The 24,352-nt window shown below is 41.5% G+C and overlaps 1 protein-coding gene across 4 annotated transcripts in view; it reads right to left on the bottom strand.

The window, feature by feature from the left end:
• KIF13B (kinesin family member 13B) overlaps positions 1 to 23,743 on the bottom strand; it is a 137,701-nt gene extending 113,958 nt beyond the window's left edge. For 2 of the 4 annotated variants that reach the window (XM_074582120.1, XM_074582118.1), the window contains exons 1-2: positions 23,558 to 23,725; positions 12,784 to 12,877 (exon numbers count right to left, since the gene is read on the bottom strand). In XM_074582120.1, coding sequence (XP_074438221.1) covers positions 12,784 to 12,877; positions 23,558 to 23,612 — 149 coding nt within the window. In that variant the 5' untranslated portion in view covers positions 23,613 to 23,725. Of the gene's footprint in view, positions 1 to 12,783; positions 12,878 to 23,557 lie in introns of all 4 variants that reach the window. The other 2 variants (XM_074582117.1, XM_074582121.1) reach the window with 2 other exon arrangements.
• Positions 23,744 to 24,352: the final 609 nt, after the last annotated feature.

Below are 24,352 nucleotides of genomic sequence, written 5' to 3'. Positions count from 1 at the left end.
GGTGCCCTTCAGATACTGGAAAGCTGCTATAAGGTCTCCCCAGAGCCTTCTCTTCTCCGGGCGGAACAACCCCAACTTTCTCTGCCTGTCTTGACAGGAGAGGTGCTCCAGCCCTCGCAGCATCTCCGGGGCCTCCTCTGGGACCTCAAAGTGCTGTGCTAATGACTGAGCATGCAGAAGTGTGCTTACTCTGTATCGCTTGTACTCCTGTATTACAGTGTGAACCCGTTCTACTAAGCTGGTATAATTCCTGTACTGGGTACGCTGTAAAGGACTTGCCATGCTCTTCCTGCAATTCGATTAAACTCTTCGCAGCAGCAAAGAAACATATTTTAGTGGTGACAGGAAGAGATAATTACTATGTGTGCAAACTTTGCAGAGAGCAGTTGCACAGGCTGGAGTGAAGCAAGGCTGTAAGGTCTTAGCGTGAAGTTACTTCATAACTTATTTGCTGTTGTGGGCAGTATAGGAACTAAGTAAGATAACTTGTAGGCGGCAGAGATGCTTCTAAGTCTCAGCTGGCACATATGTGGTTTCAGCGGATGAGCAAAGAAACCAGATGATAGCTTCTCTATTTCTTTCTTCTCAGCCACAAAATTTGCATATGCTTTTTGTCTTTTTTTTTTTCTTTTCACACCTCTGAAGTATTTATTTTGCTGCTGAGCACATTGTAATTCTCCCTTCCCATCATACCAGAGCTGCAAACTCTTCAAAGTCATTATCTCTAGCTGCGTTTTCAGGAGGAAACCAGAACTATATGAGCTATTAGATGAGGCTGGCTGGTGACGAATACCAAAGAGCTCCGAAGAGCATCAAGAAGAGCCTTCACGCCAGGAAAAGAGTGGACAGAAGAAAACAATTGATAGTGTCATTTTTGATCAGAGTTATTCATATTGGGTAACATTTTTGTAAGCAATTACATTTGTTACCAAGTATAAATAACATTCAGATCATAAACATATGCAAATAATACTTCAGAAAATTCAGAAAGCTGGAAGTGCTCATCACTGAAGGGCTATTCAGCTAAAAGCTGGGTGGATATCCTGTTTCTTAATTTCAATTTATCTGATCAGCGCAGTAGAGCTGCAACCGCTGAGGAACAGAACAAACTGCTGGCAGAAGCCTACGAACCCTGAGGAGAAAAAAAGAAAATGGTATTGTGCTTTTCGAAAGGCTAAAAACGAAAGTAAGTGGACTAGTCTAAGAACCTCAGACAATACACATTAAAATGCAGGGTTTCTTTTCGTCAATATAGAGGCCCTGAGTTCTGGTCCCACTGAGCTATGTGACCTAATTAATTATATATCAGCACAGGAAGGTTCCTGCTTAAAGCAAAGAGTCAAAAAGAAAAAAAAAAAAAACCCCACAAAACCCAAACACAAAAAAACCCCAAGACAACAACAAAAAACAAACCAAAAACCACTGTACCCAAACAATAAAACCCTTCTTGCACTAGATATCATCCAAAAAAATGGAAAAAATGCTAGGTTGATTTTAGAGGCTAGAAATGGAAGAACAGAATCTGAAGCGACTGTCCTACAGTCAAATAAGAAGTGTATGGGAGCGCTGAGGCAAAACCCAAACCCCCTAATGCAACCACTGCTCTTCCCAGAAGTCCATCCTTCCTCTCCCCAGATATCTTGAAAGTCCAGACCTCTTCCTTTACACTCATTTAGCAAAAAAAAAAAAAAAAAAAAAAGAAAATAAAAATCACTACTTAACCTGATTGTTTCTCTCCTCAACAATTAGGCTCTGCACTGTTGTAAGATGGTATATGCTTATCAAAGCGTTCACGAGCTTTAAAGCAGTAATTAAAATGTTATTTGATTTCACGTACTCCCAGAGCACCGAACGCAACACGCGTACCGCAGCACCACCACAGTGCACAGGAAGCCACAGCTGATATGATCAGACATCGTCCTGCTTCATACCAAAAGAACGGATGAAGACACAAGTTATTTTAATGTAAATTAGAACCAAGGGCGAATAGTTTGGTACCTCTAAAGCAGGAAGAAGAAGAACTTTAGTGTGCCTTTTAGGAGGAGCCCATACACAGCCGTAGCTCCGTAGCTTCTTTCCAGGAAGGACAGACTTTCCAACCCAGAGGGAAGGGTGCTGCCCACGCGAGAGCGGCCGACGCCGCATTCCTGCAGACCTGGCTCATGGAAAACAAACTCCCAAAACACCTACAAGATGTTGATTGTTGATTTCTCCTCAGAGGAGAAGGAAAAACAGTCCTTTTATCTCTTTCCTGTCTACTGAATTTAACATAGGTAAAAGAATATCAAATATTAAAGCAAATCTTGATGTGCTAGAGCAATTGCAATTGTCCTGAGCTTAAAGACAAAGATACACAGCTACAATTTCCTCTGAGTTCAGTAGTGTTATTCCCAAACTGTAAGATGGTGTCAAAATCAGGCTAACCCTCTAAATAAAGTGTAACAGTGTCATCTTTTGAACTTCTAATTCTAAAATTACCACCACAACAAAAAAAAAGGACAAGTCACCTCAAGCTGATGCACACAAATTACCCCAAAAACTTGTTCAAAGTTCCTCAGGACAATGAATATGAGACACTAAGAGGTATGAGGTTTCTCCTTTTCTTCACCTTTCATAATAAGCCTGGAAATGATTGAGGAAACAAACCCTGACAGTTTTTATATTCCATTTTCCAAAACCTAAAGAATCCAGAAGACTATATGTGATATCATCTACCCATGTATTCTAGTTGACCGTAAAAGTACATGCGTTACAACCACTGATAATATCATCAGGCATTTAACCACCCTCTCAGGAGAGCATCAAAGCATGTCCTGCCACAGACACTCAACTCTGAACATTCAGATTGGCTAATTTCAAATTAGCTTGGGGGATACATTCACACAATCTAAAATGATTGCGGCAAAAAGCATTAGAGTTGTTCACTGGCCATTGCTAATCAATCACGTCGGATGGCAAGAAGTATCCCCTCTTGCACCTTTTTCTCATATCTCATAATCATGTTAATCCGAGATCAAGATTTTGGAGTTTAATCTCAAATATCCCCAAAACAAAACTGGTAGGCATAAAAGCAGTTTAAGGCAGCTAAGAAGTTTAACAGACTCATTTTATGTATTTTTTAATTTTATTTTTTTTTTTTAAATTGTGTTCTTAAAATTGATATGAACTTAGTCGACAGGCATGAAATCTCGCTGAAGGTGCTAGCTATGCGCTGATGCTGCAAATACCTTCCAATGCCGAGGCTGTAAAAACTGTCCTGAACTGCACCTATCACCTTCCTCAGAATCCAGCGGCTCCGGCCACTGAAATAATCCTTCAGCCTGCAGGAGTATTATTCAACAGCATTCTGACCGCTAAATCCATTTTATAGCCTTACCTCAATGAAGCATTATTATTTAAGAGTTGAATATTAGGATGGAATAATTTCACCTAAGTGCTCATAGCTGCAATATTTACTCAGAATACTGAAGGCAGATCTGGAGATCAAGCTCACTCCCCCACCCTTATCCCCTTCGCCCCACGGTTATGGGCACTAGGTCAGTCCCCTCTCTTCATTTGATTTAACAGGGAATGTACTTTAAAGCCTGTAAGTCTTCTCTTAACATATTAGATCTACATAGGAAACAAATATTTCAGACTTAAAGCTCAGCTTTCATTACCTATCCAGTGTTTCATTCCGTTCACGTTGTCAGAATAGCACAGGGTAATTTGTTAGTGTCATTTCCTTATTTTCACACATTTGAACAGAGTTTTGACTCGATTTCTACCATTTCAAAGAATTACTACAATCAAATCAAATGTTACTCTCTTTTACATTATTTTCATAAGAGATAAATCTACATTGCAGCAAAGTCAAGACAGCGATTGGGCTGAACTGGAAAACACCAAGTCAAATCCTAATTCCATTGAAACTGAAGTCCAGAAGACGACTGACGCTGAGCCAAATTCCAACCGACTCTTCTTAAAGCAAATGGATTTGTCTGTTTTAACTTGTGGATTTAACAAGTCAGGGAAACAATTAACACATCACAGTCTCCTCAAAGCTTAAAACAGCTTGATATTCTAAGCTTCAGATATAGACTAGCTTTAAAAACAAGACTGTTGACAGTTATCTCAAGATTGCTATAGAAACTTAAATAAAAGATACTTTCCACCCAAATATTTAACATGTTCATATGCCACAAGGAGGGCTCTTTTTTCTTTTTTTATTTTATTTTAAACTCTGGGAACTGGCCCTTACTGCCGATACCGCTTTGCAATGGGAAGGGACAACAAATGACTTTCTATTTGCAGCAGAAGTCCCCTCCTTAGACAACTCGCCATCAGAAGCTTTTGCCAGCTCCAGAGAAGTTTGCGTGAAGGCCAGGCTGCTTAGCAACTATCACCGCCAACCTCCAAACACTGGCTGCAAAGCGGGTCAACAATGTTAAGGGTACTCCAGAACTTGCTGCTAGATTACCCAGTCTATTAAAAGCCTTCAATTGAGTGAGGAATTAAGGTTGCAGGTACTTTACAAATGTATTAGGCTTTTAGAAGAAAAAGTAGCAGAGGTCAGGAATCCATGAAACACAAGTTGAAGGTTATGCTTTCCATGGCATGTGAACCAAATTAATTCTTCATCTACGATATTTACTCTTTCCCTCAAGTAAGCAGGTTATTACTGACTTGGCAAGATCGGCAACAAGATCAAAAAGGGCTCCTTTCCTGCTCAGCTAAGGAATAGAAGGTGGCCAAGGATGATTCCTAGTGGTGGTGTGGACACTTGATTCCCATTTCAAGAGGACGTGTCTTACGGTAACAGTTGTTTTCGTTTACAATACGGGCACAGAGTTTATAAATAACAGATAATTCTAATTTGCTACGGCTATGCTAGCCATAAAAGAAGGTAGAAGTAAATAGTTTGACCCAACTGGTAGGAGGGGAACTGTCTATAAAAAAATACTAATAAATTAACAGTGTCATTGTTTTATTTTCTTAAGCAAAACAAAATAGGATACAGATCTTTTCTAAGCACACTGACGCACACAAGCACAGTTCAAAGTTTTATTAACTTTTTTGTCTGTGACAAGAACTTGTGGAAGGTTTCTAGCTCACATTTTCACTTTTACTCAACTCAACGCGCGTGAGTTGTAGCACATACACTTCCTCAAAAGCACAACTTGAAGTGCAGCAATCCCTGTCTCTCCGGACAGAACCCTTACTTCTCAATTTTGCACGAGATGAGTATTTTATACGGCAAGTGTTCACCTCCTTGTGCGATAGAATCCCTCGCTCAGGGGATTCTCAGGGAAAACTCAGGAAGAGCACAGTGACAGCCTTGTTAGGGCGCTAGCCCTGCTGCCCTCAAGACATTGTCTCCATCCTTTGTCGTCCTGACTCTCCTCTGATTTAAGATTTTTCCAGGACAAACAAACAGATCACCTTCACGCTTCTAAGAAAATGATATCTAGGTACTGCAGTAACTCATCAGAAGTATTTAGACATATAATATCACAAGACATTTTTCAGTAAAACATAGAGGACTGGCAGTCGGATGCAGTCCAGCTCTAATGCACATGTACGGAGTACGCTCCATAATCTAGGTTTAATGTGACTTGCTACAAAATAAACTCTGATAATAGACTGAAAAAGCAACAGCTTTACCATAATTCCATTTAAATTACTTTGTCTGGTTTAGGTGGGGCTTATTTTTCTCCCCTCTTCTAACTTATTCAGTCAGTTCAGTAACTTGATCAATAAAAAGCAACAACACATACTTGAAGGAGCTCATCAGAAACAACCATCACTTTACGGAACAAGGTCGTGCTTGAAGCGAGAGCTGGATACAGAGATGCAACAGAGCTGTACAGGCAAATTCGGCACTACAGGAAAAATCTCTTAGCATTATTTTCGCAAACACGAATTTCCTGTGAGCTTTTTTGTGCCCACAGAACACCCGTATGGATGTCGAGAGGCAGGTTCCCTTTCTTCTGGATGTCAGCTACCAGTCTCGGGAATACAAACACACTCTCTCCCTCCCACCCAAACTTACGGGAACATTTCTGCATTATGAGACGTTGCATAAATCTGTTCCCTGTGAGGCAAAGCTGAACTAACATCTAACCCAGAAATTTCATTCTCAGTTAGTTTTATACATCAGTATGAACCCTAACCCGCATAGCACGCCATTCCCGCTTCGCATAAGGAGGTAACACAGCCAACTATGCAGTTAGTGTTGTTTCCACGCGCTCACATCCCGATCTGAATTGTTCCTATCCCGAGCAGTTTAACACAGCAGGAATTCATACAATGCCAGGAAAGACACAGAGAAGCAAAGGCTCATCCAATACAATTAGTTTTCACCCCTCGTCAAAGACGACAATATTTCTTCCTTTAAATTGCTTTGCTGTCAAATAGCGACAGTACCACATCATGCAAATGGTCCACCAAACTCAGTGTTCAATCTCTGGCTGTGTCCAACAGCTGATACTTCTAAGTAAAATGCGTGAACAACTGGGGACACATACATAAAACACCACCTAAGATGAGGCAGTTCTTACCTAACATCAGGCAGGTTCCTGGTGTATTTTCCAAGAAAATGTGTGTATTTTTCCATGACTATATACCAGTAACTGCCTCTCACTGTTTTCTTGGGGCAAAGAGTTCTGCAGATTAATTCCATATATAGCATAACCTTCATATATTTTCCTCTTTTCCTGACTATGCACATTCTTTCCTAAGGTAGAAAAAGTGAAGTGTGCACCCCTCTGTGTTCCTGCTATCCTATGTTATTTTTAAAAGTCAAAGTGTTCCTGGTTACTCCTACCAGTCAGCTTTTCCAGTTCGTATTTATACACACATACAAGAACGCCTGTATAATCACATCAGCATTTCCTCTCTAGGCATCTTGACTGTCTGCATGCTGTTCTGGAAGATAGGAGGAGAATCAATTAATTGTGCAAAAATTGTAAGATACTACAAGCTAGATAAACAGGATCGTGATATTTTCAACTTTTGCTAAACCTTCCTTTAACAGGGATTTTTGCCTACCTTTCCACATGTATCACATTTTAGTGAATTGTACAAGTGATACGTATGCTTCCTCACATCACAAAAAGGTAATTTAGTTATAACTGGTTAATGCAAGTTTTTCACTGGTTAATGTGCATATTGCCCAACCAACACATTGCCTGTTTACGATTTTTGCAAGAGAAACTGATTTTTGTACAAGTTTTACCACATTTCCCACGTAGTCAGCTACACAAAGATTAGCATTTTTCATTTTACCAAGAGAGCACGAGATCTGTAACGCTCCACACAGCAAGAGCTGGTAAGTTGTGACTTATTTTCAGCTTTTAGCCAGCTTTAAGGCAACTTCTCGAGTCATGCTGAAGAGTCACACACACATGGCAGACAGATGAAGGCCGGCTTCACCTGTGTTCTGTGCAGACCAAATATTGGATAGTTGCTAAGGCTGCGCCAAGCAGGAGATTATTCTGGCTCTCGCTGGTGCTGCTCCACATCAGGCAACACCATCACAAGACTTCTGGCTAACTGGGAGCAGGCAGAGAGAGCTTGTGTGGGCTCGCACAAATGCCGTATTCGAGTTTTTCGTAACTTAGCAAAGAATAGGTGAAAACAGACTCTGATAAGATCGTATTAAGTTCTAAATACACTTTCCGAGCTTGGCAAAAGCTCTGGTCTTTACATATTATTTAACATAGTGTCTAGGCATTTTATAAACTTTCATGTTGGAGTAGAACAAAAAGCTTGGCTCAATAGATAGGTTTTAATTTTAATGACAGCAGCAGTAGTGTTTTACAATTAGTAAACCCTTCCAAAATTCTATCCTTCTATTTTTTAAGTTGCATGTGTTTGTTACCATTCACCAACATCACACTTAACCCTTCAAAATGAGTGAACTAACATCGCTCGGTCCTTGGGACTCCCTAATAACTGTTTTCCAGTACCATTTTTTCAATAGCTACACCTTTGACAGCATTCTGCCTGTCTTGGTCCCAGTCCTCATTACTTCTCCAAAAAGGAGTAAAAGGTTCTTCAGCTTTGTAAGAAAGAAAAAAACCCAACTTTAGTCTGAAGACGTACCATGGAAAGTTTTAACACACTGGGCTGTTTATTTCAACCTGACTGCTGCCTGAAGTCCATCATTCATCTGAAATCAGCAAATTATTACTGACTTACTGCATAATTTTTTTTTTTTTTTTCACTAAATTCTGTGAGTATTGTTTTTATTCTCTCGACAATCTTTAAATTCATTATGAAAGAACTTCCTCTTGGGAGTATTATTATTAGTAGCCACGACAAGGTAAACATCATTTACCTACAGCTCTGAAAGATGACCCTGTTTTAATTACAGGGAAAGTAGGCCAGAATTATTTCTCCCCACAACCCTTTTTAGGGCTCTCACTTAGAAAGTGGGAATTGGAATGGTAGAAGAATCTTATAAAAGTATTCCATTGTAAGTAAAGTACACTTGGGCTTCCTCCAGTTCCTCAGCAAAGCAGAAATCATCAAGCTCAGATGTTTCAAGGCTACAAAAATCCTCAAGTCTAAGATACCAGTACACCCTTTCTCAGTTTCCAGAACTCCTTAGAAAACAATCAAGTTGAGTTTAAGTTTCACAACTTTCATGAGCAAAAATGTTGTCTGTGGGGATATACAAAAGTAAACTGGTGCAAATCCAGGAATAAATACCTTAAAAGTAATAGACTTAAAAAATATTTATAAAGATACTCAATTATTGAAATGCCTACTACAAAGCACTAATTATAAAGATATTACAATAGCTGAAAAGGAAAAACCCGGCCTGGCTTAACACACTTGTCAGCTTCAGTTAGCTACACTCACTCATGCCTTCAAATAGTTTTTACTCTGTGCCAGGCTTTGGAATCTCACTGTTCTGCAAGACAAGAGGGAAAGCATCTAGAAACCACAAATTGCGACAAAGTACCCAGAAGTCAACACTCCTTTCATTTTTAAGCTATTCTCCAAATACAAAGCTCAAAGGTGTTTAGTTGGGCAGATTTCATAAATGCTTGGTTTTACAAATATTATGGCTCATTCGTAGGCCAGTGCCAGAGTAATACACAACTGATTTCTGAGCTTGCATCAGTTACACATCAGTTACAGTTACGCCTGCAGTATATAACCCCTCTGTCTGAGCCATCAAAAATAATAATTTTAGGTCTTTTTAATAGGTCTTGTTTGTGAAACGTAAAATGACAGCACAAGCAAATTGACAGTTAAAAAAAAAAAAAGGCTATAAAGGAACCTAGAGTAATTAGAGTCTATTTGGAGGTTTTCCAAAAAATTAATTCCTATAAACATTCCAATTGTTGCCTAGGACTTATCTATTCACTTCAATCAAAATGAGTTCACGCCCTCTTTCAAGCCCTAACCACCAAGTACTACGGTTATGAGCAATCCTTGCAGCACACAGTAAATCCTGTGTTGATAAAGAAACTTCAGCCTTGACCTTTGCAACAGAGAGAACAGACCACTACGTAAGGCAAACAAAAAAGACGACAAGTCATGCTAATGACACCATTCATTTGCGGCGAATCCCTGGAGGTTCACACATCCTTGAAAGCGGAGATTTTGATTTAAAGAGGTCATTTGGAGAAATGTGTGACAAAACTCAAGGCTCTGCAGCAAATAATTTTGTGAAAGCAACTAAAGAAAAGGTTGAGTGTTTTCACACAGCATAGTTTTCATTTTCATATGAGAAACCACCGTTCAACCAAACCCGGCCCCCAATAGGCCAAGGTTAGTAACAAAGCCCACCCAGTCTGGAGGTCGTCCGATAGATTTTAGAATTGATCTTTTGTACACGATCAGATTACCGAAACCTGCCCAGCACTATCAAGGATTGCTCAATAAAATAACTGCTGCATTTCTCTGTCTTAGGAAAGGTCATTTCTTGCTCAAGGAATAACTAACAGGAGGATGCTAGCTTTTTGAAGACATATGAAAAGATACCTCATTTTTTGAGAGCGTTTTACACGCATTTATTGATGCTCAAGTCTCAAGAGAAATGTGTAAATAATATATTCAGTTTGCAGATGCAGAAGAAAGTGAGGTCAATCAGTTATCACCTGGATTTTCAAAACATTCCTTAATTTTCAATGCAAAATTTGAAGCAGCGAGAGACGCTCTTTTTCTGAAGACCTGACAATGTTTCAGTGGCAATTACATCAACACAATTCACTACCTCCAAAAGTCAGGTCCCACACATCTCAAGTTGGGTATCTGTCAAAATATGAAATACATAAAAACACAGTGGACATTTCTGACTTTTTCTTTACACGCTCGTTCCCAGGATCCATGGGAGGAGAGGTGGGTATCGCTTAGGAAGTAACTCCAAAGCCTGCTTCTCCTCTTTAACCCAGAGACAACTGAAAACAGTATGTCAGGTATTTCCCATTTTAATTGATCTGCCTGGCAAACATTTTTTGCAGATGGACAGACACGTTATGTGTATCTCCGACCTGCAAGGACCACCGTGGGGAAACAGGACAAATACGCTTATGCATATGACACAGGCTGATTCACCCATCAAACTATTCATTTAAATCCACCCGTCTCCCAGACTTGGTTTCTACCAGAGAGAATGGAAGTGGGAAAACATGCATAATTCCAAAAGTCATCGGTTGTTTTTCCAAATGTCACTCCCTGCCACAGCATGGCTGAGTCATGACAAGTGGGGACGTGACAGCACAGATTTCTGTCTCTAAAAGTCTTTTCTGAGTTCCTAAATTGACCCTGGCATCTTAAAGAGAAATGCAGCAAAGCTCTTAAGATTTTCAAACTTATCCTGCTTTGTAAGCATCCAAAGAGTGTATTTACAATATTATTTACTGTTCTCTATTTCAGTAAAAGCACTCTAGGTTTGCCAGAATTCCTTCAGCTCACTTTAGACACTAGACAAGTCTGAAATCAAAATGGATTATTTTATAGCACAAGGCAAAGTTGTTGACAGTGGATTTGGAAACAGAAGCAGAACCTGAGCATAAATTAACCCCCAAACTTAGAAAAACCGTAACTAAAGCCAACCTTTCCCTTGCGTTGGTATTTAAGATTCCTCTGATGGAGCTGCAGAAGCCAAGACAATTTAGCAGCGGCCTCTCTCAAGGGCATTACATTCTAGATATGACCCTGTTCCAAATCCTCACTGCTCCAACTATGTTTTTGAGTTATGCTGTCTCACTGATTGCAGGCAAATCTTTAGTGCAATTAATGTGCCTCCACTCTTCCCTCTTCTATTAAATCCCCCCATATAAATTTACTATGCTTCCTGCTCAGATTAGCAATGGGTATTTGTGAAAATGCAAATGAAGTATTCTTTGGTCTGGCACGCTGGTTTCTCACACTAGGCTCACCATCTTGTCTGGGACGTCAACTCAACTGCCAACTGATCCCTCCCTGGCCAGGGGGCATGATTTACATTATATATTCTCTCATGGCTGCAATATGAACGATTTTTTAAACATGTATCAGTGAGTGTAAACTCTGCAGCACTTGATTGGTTGCCACGTCTTAGAGAAACTATGAATAACATTCTTAATACAGTTCTGGCTAACTAGGCTTCCGAGAATCTCAATTTCCTGCCATTTTTAGCAGCTTTAAAGGCTCAAATCAACATAGGTATTTGGCAGCTAAACAATACACGAGTTTCTGGAGGAGGCAGATATTGACACAAACAAAACCACCCCACCACACACAGCCTGTTTGATTTTAAGTACCTTCTTAAAGCTCCAGTCCCACTGTCTATAAAAGTCTTTCAGCTGACGGCAACAGAAAGTGCATATTAAACCTAATGATTTCTTTGCTTTTCCATTTACTACCACTTGGGTTTGAGAAGTTTAAATTACCAGAGATTGGGTAAAGAATATGTATACCGACCACTGACATACCCTGCAGCTTTACATCAAAAAGCTATGACATGTTGGATTTAAACAAAGCTTTTCTAGGTGTTTAACTGTTTGTTTTTTTCCTCATTTCTGGCACTCTTAAGAACACTTCCTCCCCCCCCCGCCGCCCCCGCAAGAAAACAGGTCATGATTGACTGTAGATGTCCAGTAACAGCTTTTGCCTTTTCCTCCACCTTGTTATTTTGCTTCATGCATATCTTTTTTCATCTCCCTTCCCTTGCAAACAAGCAATAAATTAACTAGTCACAAACTTAACCCTATCAATTATTTTATATCAATTAAATAATATCAATTACGTAGTATCAATTATTTTCAGCTTCAGAGTTTAACACATTGATACCAGTTCCGACATAGATTGGTCCCTACCCTTTGCCACCTTTCCAAGTATTTTTGATGCACATAATGACCCATCGTCAAGACACCCCTGGAGCGACACCTCTCCGGCACGTTCCCATTCCCCTTCTTACACAATGAATACAAGCCCATTGGGAGAAAATAATTGTGAAAATTAATTTCATTCCAAAATGACAAACCGCGCCCCGCTGAAATTATTTTGCAAATTTAAATTTCTCCTGTTCTGTAACAGCATATGCGAAGAAATGAAACGTTCACAGACCCATTAATTGCTAACACATTGTTTAGAGCAGGAAGCAAGTGCAGTAAGCACTAGGTTTTCAAAGCACCTTCCCAGCATGGTAAAATCAGCCTTATATTATAACTGATGACAATTATGTTGCAGAAAAAATATATATTATTTTTTTAAATGAAAGCCCTCTATCAAGGCCTACATTTCCTACTTGTTAGCCTCATATTTAATATACGAAACCTGACCTTCCTAATCCAAAAATCTTACCTGGCATCTCCTTTTGAAAGGTTGGTGTTTACAGGATGAAGAATAACCTTGTTTGCATCCACATCCACCACACATTTTGTATGCAGATCAAGCTCTATAAAGAAATGAGAAAGTGTCAAGTGCTGCTCCTAAAGCACTAGGATTATATACACCATTACTTCCTCCAGACACCAAATTTATTCATGCAGCCTGACAGCCACCCATCAGCTAGAGAATAGGAACAGGACCATTGCCAAATTCCACTTCTAGAGATATTCTGACGGGATGGATCCTGTCCAGCTTTAAAGCATGCGCTCTTTTCAAAGCGAGAAAGAGCACTTAGGTTTTACTGAAGGACAATCAGCATATACAAGGCAGTATGAAATTTCTTCTGGGGAAAAGACCCATTAGGCATGGCACCACGTTGACAGCTCTTCTTAGTGCGCTCTCAATGCCTCACACGCTCGGAGGGAAAGCTGCCCCTACCATCTGCAGCACATTTTCCCCGGCCAGTGTTGTGACACCGCAGCATGCCATGCCAGCTGTCAGTCCTGGGGCACCTGCTCGGAGAAATTCAAGTCCCATCAAAAATAATTTAGGTGCGAGCGTGTAGAAAAAGGGCTTATCCTTCCCCACAGGCTCCCATTCAGCTGGAAAACCCAACACTTCCAAATGATGCTAAGCAATGGGATATATACTATGAGTAATAAGAACATTTGGAATGTTATGAGAATTCTGAGCCACGGAGGCAGGGCAAACAAAATAAAAGCTTCAGATAACACTGACAACCATCCAAGGTATCCACCCAATGACAAATGGAGTTATAAAAAAAAAGCACACAGTCACTTGCAGTCAAAGCCACTGCCTACAGACATAGGGGCCTGGACATAAACAAGTCCAGTCCTATGTTCTTACACTCCAATGCTGAACCTGGAAAGTGCATCCAAATGCCGATACCGATAAACATGACACACTCATCCCAGCCAGCAAGTCTCTGCAACGCCCTCGCATGCTGCGATGACGAGGGGCTACACCGAATAACCTCCGTATGGGGTTCAACACCTCAGCTGAATCACCGAAATATGCTCCTGTCTAATCATGTTAATTATAATCCTCATCCTCCTCCATCTCTGCTCTTCCCTTCTTCGTCACCGGTACTTGCTCTTTCACCTTACATCACCTTATAAACTCAGACTGAAAATCTCCCAGGCAAAGACCGCAGATCTTAACTACTGCAGAGCACCTTGCAGACTTCTCGCTACTGCTAATAACATAATAAGAGGAAGTTTCTTTCATTGACTTTTTTTGAAAGAAACGTTATAGCCTTTTGCTACTTGAAACACAACAAAGAAAGCCAAAGCTTGAGATTACTGGTCATAGCAGGCAGGCAGAAATCCTTCCGAACAAAACTATTCCTCTGTTATTAAACTGTGCTTTTGTAGAAGGAAGAGACAGACAAGTTTCAGAAGCTAGTGTTTAATTTCTCTCCACACCCTGAAAGCCAATTTACCTATCATTAATATGCAATACATGCTTGCTTAGATGAAATTATATTCTTTATACATCCCATATCCGACAAGCCTCTTTATCTTGGTCTGGCTGGTTAGTGATTAACATTCTGTATTGCAATGACCTGCTTTTCCTCAACTACTGAAAAAGGTTTTTACATGCTACCTCCCTTATGCAAAGCATAAGGTATGCACACGCTATATATAAGCGGTGTGGTCTCTATCACATTTTTTAATCTGTCTCTTGAGAGAGAACGCTGATGGCAGGTTTTGCATCCATGACTGCCCCGTGAACTCAAGATCTTGCTAGCATTCATCACACCTCTTGTGAAATACCTGTAAGAAAGCACACAGACAGGATACAGAAGCTCCTTAAAGTCATGCCCTCACAGGAAAAGAAGAAAGATTCGAAGCCAATTTGTCATGTATGACACACCTTGTCTGATGATCATCATCACAAAGGTAACGTTAAAATCCCTCACCTAGGTGTCCTGCAGACAGGGGACAGGGCAGTTTCGGCAGATGTGGTGAGCCAACCCAAGAGCTACTGCCAAACGGGGAGGTCTCAGGCCTTCCTCCTGGTTACCTGTGCCTGTTGCTCACCTTCCACCACCAGTGTGCTCACCAGACTCCTCCACAAGTCATTTTAAGCTACTTCCATGGCAGAAAACTACCCAACACGAAAAACTGATGTATTCAGATACTACAGAAAGTTCCATCAGCCCAGTGAAAGCTCTGAAGAACATCAAAGGCTGTGCAAACCAGTGGGTAGACCTGTACAGGAGGGAGAGAGGAGGCGGAAGAGTGAGACCTTCTCTCAGCAGGTAGCAACCTCAGCTCATGCCGTCCCATGAAATAAACCCCCAAGAAACAGTTATATTCAGCCTCTAAGCTGGGTTATGTATCCAGAGAGCCTTAAGGCTTACTTATCCCAGTTACCCTGGCAAAAGACTCACATGGCAACTTTCCCTTTAGTTGAAGAAATAGTTTAAAATTCTGTTTTAATAGCACATCACACACTTTCTACAAATGCTGGCTCCATAAAAAAAGCACGTTCTTTGACTGATTTCTGATTTCTTTAATGCTTTCAGTAGGTTGAGAGATTAATATTATATTAGCCACTACCACAAGTGCTATCATCATAATTTCCACCTCATTAAGTTTTTAATATTATTAAAGCAGGTTAGCCTCATAGACAAATTATCTTCCTGCTCTTTTGGATATGATCCCACACGGACTCCACCCTTACTTTTACTAGTTTCAGTGTCTCCTAGGTAAGCAGAGTACTTGCTGCCTCTGCACAACAAGGAAAATTAGGATGCATCAAGATACGATGATAAGCATGTACATCCAACCGATTAGTTCATCTTGCAGTAAGGACTCATTTATCAAGGCCTGGTATTATTATTTCTTTCAACTATACAATTGGTTTTTTCAGACAGCACAAAATTTAGGCAAAGTGAAAGGATGACAGAAGTAGCTCACTGTCAACCTTTGGGGCTATATCACAAATCTTGTAGCACAAGACTTAAAAATCTCACCTACTGTTATTGCTAACCTGCTTCTGCCTTCAGTCACTACCAAGCAAACACAATCAACTACTCATTTGCTTCATCAAATCAAGAAACTAATCAGCTAATTGCTTTTTGAAAAATTAAAACTCAAAACTCTCGTCATCTCAAGGAACATTTATTGCAGGGAATGAAAGCCTCTTTCATAGCTTCTGAGTAAGAGAGCTGTGACGTCCATAATAAAAGGGTAACACGTGTTAGTCACTTTTCCACATTTACATTTCATAGCTGTAGAAGTGTTAAGCAAAGCTGAGTACAAGAATAATTGTTAAGTCGTGTGTGTCCATGCTACTCACAGAGAGTCTCTCAGATGACTTCTTATTTCACTTGTGAAACTGGAAGGTGGGGCTTGAAGGAGGCCGTTCTCCTTCCCATTTCCCTTGATTTTCCACTCCTCACAAAAGTTTTCTAAGACAATAAAAACTGGGATTCAAGCAACGCAGATCTTAGCTGAAAGGACGAGGGGCGATGGCTTTAAACTAGAGCAGGGCAGGTTTAGATTAGACATTAGGAAGAAGTTCTTTACACTGAGGGTGGTGAGACACTGGCCCAGGTTGCCCAGAGAGGTGGTGGAGGCCCCATCCCTGGAGACATTCAAGGCCAGGCTGGATGAGGCTCTGAGCAACCTGATCTAGTTGAAGATGTCCCTGCTCACTGCAGGGGGTTGGACTAGATGACCTTTAAAGGTCCCTTCGAACCCAACACATTCTATGATTCTCTGAAACCACACTCGTGTGTAAATCCTAACTGACTATGCCTTTGATATAAGTCTTATGGGTGTTGTAAAAAGAATTCACACCACCCAGATAGACTTTGGGCTTTTTCACTAGCCTAAGAAATTCGGTGCATTTCAAACAGGGTGGAAAAGTCAGTAAGCAAGAGAGAGCAGGAAAAGCAAAACCGCCGCATGCAGTGGTGGATTCAGCGGCACTGGTATCCTCCCAACAACAGGTAGGAGTTCACATTCCCTCTGGAGCAGCAGTCACATGTCTGGTAATCATAAACTCAACGTGGCAGATTTTCCACAACGGTGTTAGGAAACATAAGCAAAGGTGCGACTTTAAAACGTACTGAACGAGTTTGGGGCAGAGACCAAGTGTGTTTGTGAATCCTGGAGGAAGGGGAGAGAAGTATTTTGGAAAACATCAGGCGTTTGCCACTCTGGGAAACCTCCACCTTCATTTATGGATCAGTTCGGTAACTGTCTTCATGATTAGCCACAACTAATTACACCACTGGTTGGGTAAGGATGTACCCAACTCACTCACTCTAGGAGGGGTTGGAATCAAACCCAGCTGCGTCAGGTGCCGTAACAAAAACACCTGAACTACCACGTGATGATACTGGAGCTTTTTCAGCCACTACCCTAAAAAGTCATCCCACCTTTTAGGTTACTGTATTTCAGAACCAAACACAATGATCCTAAGGGACAGATTTTACAGAGCAGATCGAAATAATCTTAAAATGAAAGATGATACAGTAAATAAGTCTGTCTGCAATTTGTTAAACTAGCGGTTGGGACCGTGGCATCATAATGGCTTTTAGTACAACAGCCACGGTAACTGAAAAATCTGTTACAACTTACTTGACCTTCCATATTTTCCTCTTTATATACTCTATTTTTTTTTTTTCACATTGTGTAAGATGAATTAAGGGAAAACATTTCTCAATTCATCAAGACCCTCTGTTTCCATATACGTTTTTCCATCAGATTTCAATTTAAGCAATTAGTTTCTGATGGTTGACAGTTTTTCAGCCCTTTCAAATACCATTTGATCCTAAACCCCACTGAAACAAAGCTGTGAACCTGGTGTTACAACACAGGTCGAATAAAATTTGTGACAGATTCCTCCTGGTCCCACTACCATTTTTAGGGCAGCCGCACCTGCACTGACACCGAAGGTCCCCTTGGAGACAGGACACTAAGCTCGACAGCGTCACTGGGAACCAGCACGGCTCTTGGACAGTTTCAGAAAAGCTAACTGAAGTATAAAAAATAAAATGTGAAAGGTTTAAAGTGCATGTACTAAGCTCATAAGCCAAAATTGGCCCCAAATACAAAAGCTCAAAATAATCTCCTGTAAAGACTGAGACGATAGAAATTTTATATTTTAAATTGCCAGTAGATTTTCAGGAGATTAACATTCCCTTGAAGGTTAGAACTGGAATGTTGTGACCTGAGCCTTCAATTGCATTCAGTGAGAAATTACAATTGGTTTCCTGTACCTTTCTTGGTCTAAAAAAGCAAACACCACCAAGAAACATATAAATAGTAACTTAAAAATATTGAAAAGTTTATTTATCACACAGATTAAATGAATGCAACCTAAAAAAAAAAAAAAAAAAAAAGGCTGCTGTTTGTTTTTTTGTTTTAAAAAGAAGTCTGAAAGCAAGTTCAAACACAACAGGTCCTCAGGTCTCCCTGCCAGTGTTTGTTGCCTTAGAGTGACTTTTCTCTTTGCCCTTTGCTATGTAGAAGCCAACACAAATAAAGGAAAAACTAACTGACTATATGAGAGAGTATGAAAATAACTTACATCTAAATGACAATGTTAAGAGCTAAAATGGAAAAAAAAAAATAGTGTAATAGCACTTTTAGGGCATTAATTACAAGACATAGCAACTGATACATTCTGGACAAAAATACAGTAATTTGATTTGCCCTTAAGTCTATCAACACGAAGTCTACGCAGGCATCTTTCAAGCTTCTCTGCTATATATATGAGCTGCGCAAATATAATTCATGAAATTTTCAGTTTGAAGCAATTAAATATCATTAAATATGTATGAGTGCATCTGGAAGAGCACACAATACTATCTCATCTTGATGATGAGGTGTTAAGTCAACTCAAACTCACCAGCACACTGAATGTAAGCAAGCTCTCCTCACACGTTAACACTATATTGCCCAAATGGTAAAAAAAAATTATCCTATCTTCTGCTATTTCATTTTCTGCGAGAAGAGAGCTTGACAAACAGCTTTAGCAAAGGCACTCCATGTATCTGGACATTAACCTTACTCAGGGTCAGTTCTGCCGCTGCACGCGCTGCTCAGCTCATGGAGACTATTTAAATAAATGGGCCTGGTGACCTTCTGATGCAGCAAGGGCTCTGAGGAAGTTCAACACACAACTTTGTCCTGCTGCTTCGTCTGGGACTTCAGAGTTAACAGGATTGAAACGCAATAGTGTTTGCTCTGCCACCAACCACCCAAAAGCCAAGGCAGAACTATTCACAGCATGTGTGTATCTGATCTTCTGTTGACTTCAGGAGGAGCAAGCAAACGTGAAACCAGAGCAGCAAGGTAATCTCATACTGCACTTCGGGCTAGCTCTAAAGATGTAATTAGCACAAGAATTGTTTGCCTTTGTGGCATCCTCATTGGGGTGACTGGTAGTCTCGCTGGTTCTTTGGCAGTGGGGAGTAAACTTGTAATCTCATAGGAGTTCTTAAAATACAATTGCCTCACTGAGGAACGCATGATGAAACACTAGCTCTACGTGCTTTACCCATTTGTCACCGTACCTCTAGGTTAATCCTGCTCATACCACAAACACTATTTTATAGGTTATCAACAATCACAAGGAAATATTAAAAACTCTAGGCACTCTTTTCTGACAAGGATAATGGTGAAGACAAGTCTTGTGTTTTGCATATTGCCATCAGGATACAACAGGTGCCATTTCACTTAATCTAATACCATAATTAATCTTGTAAGACTGCTTGCACAAACTCCAATTTATAGATAAATTGTTTCTGCTGTAAGCTGCTGGGGAAAACAAACAACCACACAAAAACACATAATACAGGCTGTGGTCCCATACAGTTTAAATCTAACCTGGCACACCCACACCACTCCTCCCCACCTGAGCTGTGTAATGCCACCACCCACCCTGTGCCAGCACCGCTGCTTCTATCGCTCCTCAATAAATTCATTCAAAGCACTAAACGCATAATTTTTTGCAGTTAGTTTCCTGCCTTTCTTGTTCAAATGGAAAGTATTAACCCAAGTGAGATGTAGCAACACAAGAACACTAGTTTTGACTGGCTTAAGGTGTCATCAGCCATACTCTTGAGCATAAGTTTTTTAATAATGATAAAATATGTTATATTTTAATTAACACTACGCTGAACTGATTCAAAGGCACAGAGAAACACAAGGACTTAAACGTACTTATGGGATGCTTGTACACCAACATTAGCTCAACCCAAAACATTCAGTAAGACAAAACTTAATTAAAAAGCCTCCAGCTGTCTTTTGCCTTGCTTTGTGGTGTGGCTCGAGCTTTACGCAGCATTTACCTGAAATACAATGAGTATCTGCTAAGTGAAGTCAAATACTGGCAGTATTTGTAAAAGGAAATCCACTGCAAGTCCAAAACACAACAGCAAAAGAACTTACTGATTGATATCAAAAACCCATCTGAAAAAGCAGTGCACTGGGAAATATGTCGTGAATGACAAAACCAAGGAAACAGAAGACTAAGAGCCTTACCTAACAAAACAGTGCTCAATTATTTAATTCATGATAGCATGCTAATCGAGACCCTGGTTTGCAAAGTAGAAAGCATGCAAAAAAAAAAGTCACTATTGCTACCTAGCAGAGCCTACAACTGCAGATGTGACGCTGCAAGTGGTCTGACATTGTAGTAGTTTTACAAAAGCATGGCTTCCGTAGGCAGTGTGTAGGACTGGGGTCTAATTTGAAGCAAGATGCAAAAAAAAAAAAAAAAAAAAAAATGTAACCTAGATGCAATAAACCAAGAAACCCAAATACAGTTATGAATGCTTCCCCTCGCGGCTAAAAATTAATACTATAAACTTAGTTTACAGATTACCACTTCGCATGAGAATGAAGCGGGACCCTCAGTACTACCACCGTGAAATGCGAGTACTATGAATAACCACCTATTTGATATAGAAACCCCTTCAACACGCAGGCAAGGAACCTATTACGCTTTTATGAGCTGTATAAATTAGTAATAGTTAAACATACCGCTTTTATTAACCTAATAAACCCTCGCCTTAAGAAATTCATAATTCAAACACTAAAGACAACCACCACCACCACAAGTAAACGCTGAGAATATTTCAAAGCTTAAATTTCAACAGTTGTAACCACCTGATAGGTTTGCAGTTTTAAGCCCTTCGGTGCAGAGGGAAGGAAAGAACATTACTCGTGATCCTGAAGAAAACAAATACTTGCTTCAGGTCCAAAGCCCCAGAACTCCATAAACACTACTTAGAACAAAGTGCATATTAGAGAGCTTCCAAGAAAGCCGCCTCTTGCCTCAAAGCCTATTAAAAAAGCAAAGCCACAGACGTCTTACAAGAGGATGACTCTTCAGAAAAATCAGTTACACAAATTCTTAAATTTAACATTAAGTAAGTCAGAAAAATACTAGGCTTCATAACGCTGTTTGTTTCTATAAACTCTGGGAGCATCAGAAATACTACATGGAGGTATCAGTTGTTTAGAACTGACCAAAACATCTGGAGTGTGACAAATAATCTGCTCAAAAAAAGAAAAAAGCAAATCAATTCCAGGACATTTTGTCTCAAGGAGAGAAAGACATTGATCTTTTAGGCTAGACTTACATGGATTTAGGTATCGCTCAGAAAATAAAAGGATGCTTAATAGCTGCAAAGCAGTTCTTACAGAGAGGTGTGTCCCCATTGCCAAGCTACGTGCCAAGAGCATGGGGTTCAGGTCTCTCTGATGGACAGCAAAGGCTGATATTCAGACATCCCTCACTGCTGGGGGAGTCTCCTAACAGCCAGGCTACAGCCGTCCCCTCTAATCCATAACATTTTTAAGTTTATACAGAATAAAATAGCTCTGATAACAAGATACATTCTCCCAGATTCATGCAACTCAGTGTTAGGATATTCCCCAGCAAGGCAGAAACTTCAAACAGATGTACTCCTCTATATCTATTATCTTCCATCGTTTTTCCCCTTTACTTCCAGCACTTCTTCCCCATGTATATTTTCTGCAGAACTCAGTCTCTAGCTGGAAACAGCTTGAAGATCATTACATGTGCACAAACTGGGGCTGAACATATGCAGAATATATGCCAGGAGGGAGACGTGCATTGTTCATCCTCAGAGATTCAGAACTTGACTGAACAAGGCCCTGTGCAACCTTATCTAATGGGACCTGCTCTGAGTAGCGTGTTGGACTACAAACCTCCAGATGTCCCTTCCAACCTGAATGATTGTACAATCCCGGGGGTAAAGAGCACTACACAGTCAGAAGACGTCTGGGTCACAGCCAAGGAAATGACCTATGACAGGAAAGGGACATGAGCAAGAGGAAAGCCCACGTCTATCGCTGAAACAAGGCACCACCTTTCAGCTCCATTCCATCCCAGCTCCCACCGACTCCTCCGCACTGTCACTAAATCTCCTCCTGGCAATTCTGCACAAGGACGGGTCCCTCCCTTGGTTTTGAGAGCTGATGCCTGAAATTTAACATGCAGATCTTGGTCAAAACATCCTCGATTGCCCTAACCCACCAGACTGTAAGGACATCAACTCCATCTCCTCTATTTTGGATGTGGGACTCGAGCTCTCATGAACTTGGTTTGACATTACCCTGCTTTTATTTTAAAAGGTATGGAAATACTTTATTCAATGCTTTACCTTTTTTTTGTCCTATTTATTGAAAGGAATTAAAGAGTTATTTTGTTTCAGATCACGTAGGAGATAAAAGGCCTTCCCGCTCCTCCCTTTTTGCTTCAGTTATTAAACTGACTTCACTTGATTCCCTTTCCCCAAAAGGAATTATTGGCATACTTCTATGAGAATGTGGGGAAAAAAAAGCCACCCTACATGTTTCTTGGATTTTTGCCTTCTTCACCTTCCCATTCCTTGGCTGAAGTTACCTATTCATACTTGCTTCCTCACCATCAAGAGCAATTTTTTCTAATTAAGACAAGTAATAAACATTTAAACAGATGCCCAGACCACGGTCTGATTAACATAACCCTTAGGCAAGTTTCGCTGAGGGGGAAAAAAAAATACCCAACCCAACAAAAAGAAAACCCAACCCAACCACAAAAAAACCCTCTCTTGTCAATTCACACTTCCTCTTCCATGTTTTCTTGTTTGTTTTTGTTTCTTTTTGCCCTTACAGTGCCTCTGTCATCTGGTTAACACCGTCCCGCTCAACCATCTAGGGGTATGAAGAGGGGTTACAGAGCTGAAATAGGAAAGGAAAAATTACAGAAAGAGAGGCATTTTCCCCCCAAGCCCCAGAAAGCAGGAAGAAGGAAGAGCTTTCCCAGGAGGGAAAAGGGCACAGCCCGGCTGTAAAGCAGGTGCAGGAGGTGTGGAAAGGGGGGTACCCCGGGGTGGGGTGGGGGCAAAAAAACCAAAAAAGGGCAAAAAAAGCGCCATGAAACAGGGCGAATTTAGGAAAAGGACATCAGGAGAGGGAAGTGAAGACAGCTGCTTCGTGAGAGCTGCTCGGCTTCGCCCCCAAACCTACACAGGCGTGCATAATAAATACATAAATAAATACATAAAAACACACATGCACACCCCTACGGACACATACACCTATAAACACGCCCCCGCGCCGGGACACACGCCTATAGACCCACACCTGCCCCTACAGACACCGTGGGGGACCGGCACCCCCGGCCCGCCGCCCCGCCCGGGCCCGCTCCCCTCACACACAGCCCGGGGGCGGCTGAGGGAGTAGGGTCTCACCTCGCCGGTTCATGGGGCGGACGCGCACCGCCACCTTCACTTTGGAGTCCCCCATCGCGCCGCTCCCGACCTCCCCGACTCCCTCGATCCCTCCTCGGCTTCCGTCTACGGAGGGACACCCGGCGGGGCGGGGAGGAGAGACCGGGGGCGGTGGGAGGGAGGCACCGTGTCTGACCAACGCCCGGCCGGACTACAGCTCCCGGCGTGCAGCGCGGCGGCCTGCCGGCAGCGGAAGGGGCGGCGTGGCGCGGTGCACGCTGGGAGATGTAGTCCCCGGCTGTCGCGGCCCTGAGGGGAAGCATTGCATTCTGGGATGTGTAGTCCTCGAGCATGGAGGGCGTTCGTGAGGGGGTGCGGGCCAAATGGGGTCTGTGGGTTGTGTTGAACAACAGGGCGCTGGTGGGGAGGGGGATTTGGGTCACCCCAGGCGCTGCCATTCATCCCCTGGGTGGCTGCAGGTGAACCCTGGGGTGTGTGCCCCTTCCCTGGAGACATCCCAGGCCAGGTGGGACGGGGCTCTGAGCAACCTGCTCTAGCTGAAGATGTCCCTGCTCATGGCAGGGGGTTGGACTAGCTGGCCTTTGAAGGTCCCTTCCCACCCAAACCATTCTATGATTCTATGACCCCATCGCATCTTGTACCCCCGCCTCGTGTCAGGCCCTTTTTGGGGTGAATACTGCAATATTTTGTGCAGAGCAGGCAGCAGCATTGACAATGAGACTAAAAACCTCACTTCACTGCAAGACTGGAGGGCCACGAAGATGCTGAGAGGGCTGGAGCCCCTCTGCTGGGAGG

Source organism: Larus michahellis, chromosome 3, assembly GCF_964199755.1.
Source record: "Larus michahellis chromosome 3, bLarMic1.1, whole genome shotgun sequence".
NCBI classification, from domain to species: domain Eukaryota; kingdom Metazoa; phylum Chordata; class Aves; order Charadriiformes; family Laridae; genus Larus; species Larus michahellis.
Note: the sequence above shows the minus strand (reverse complement) of the source record. Positions and strands in the feature narration are given on the sequence as shown.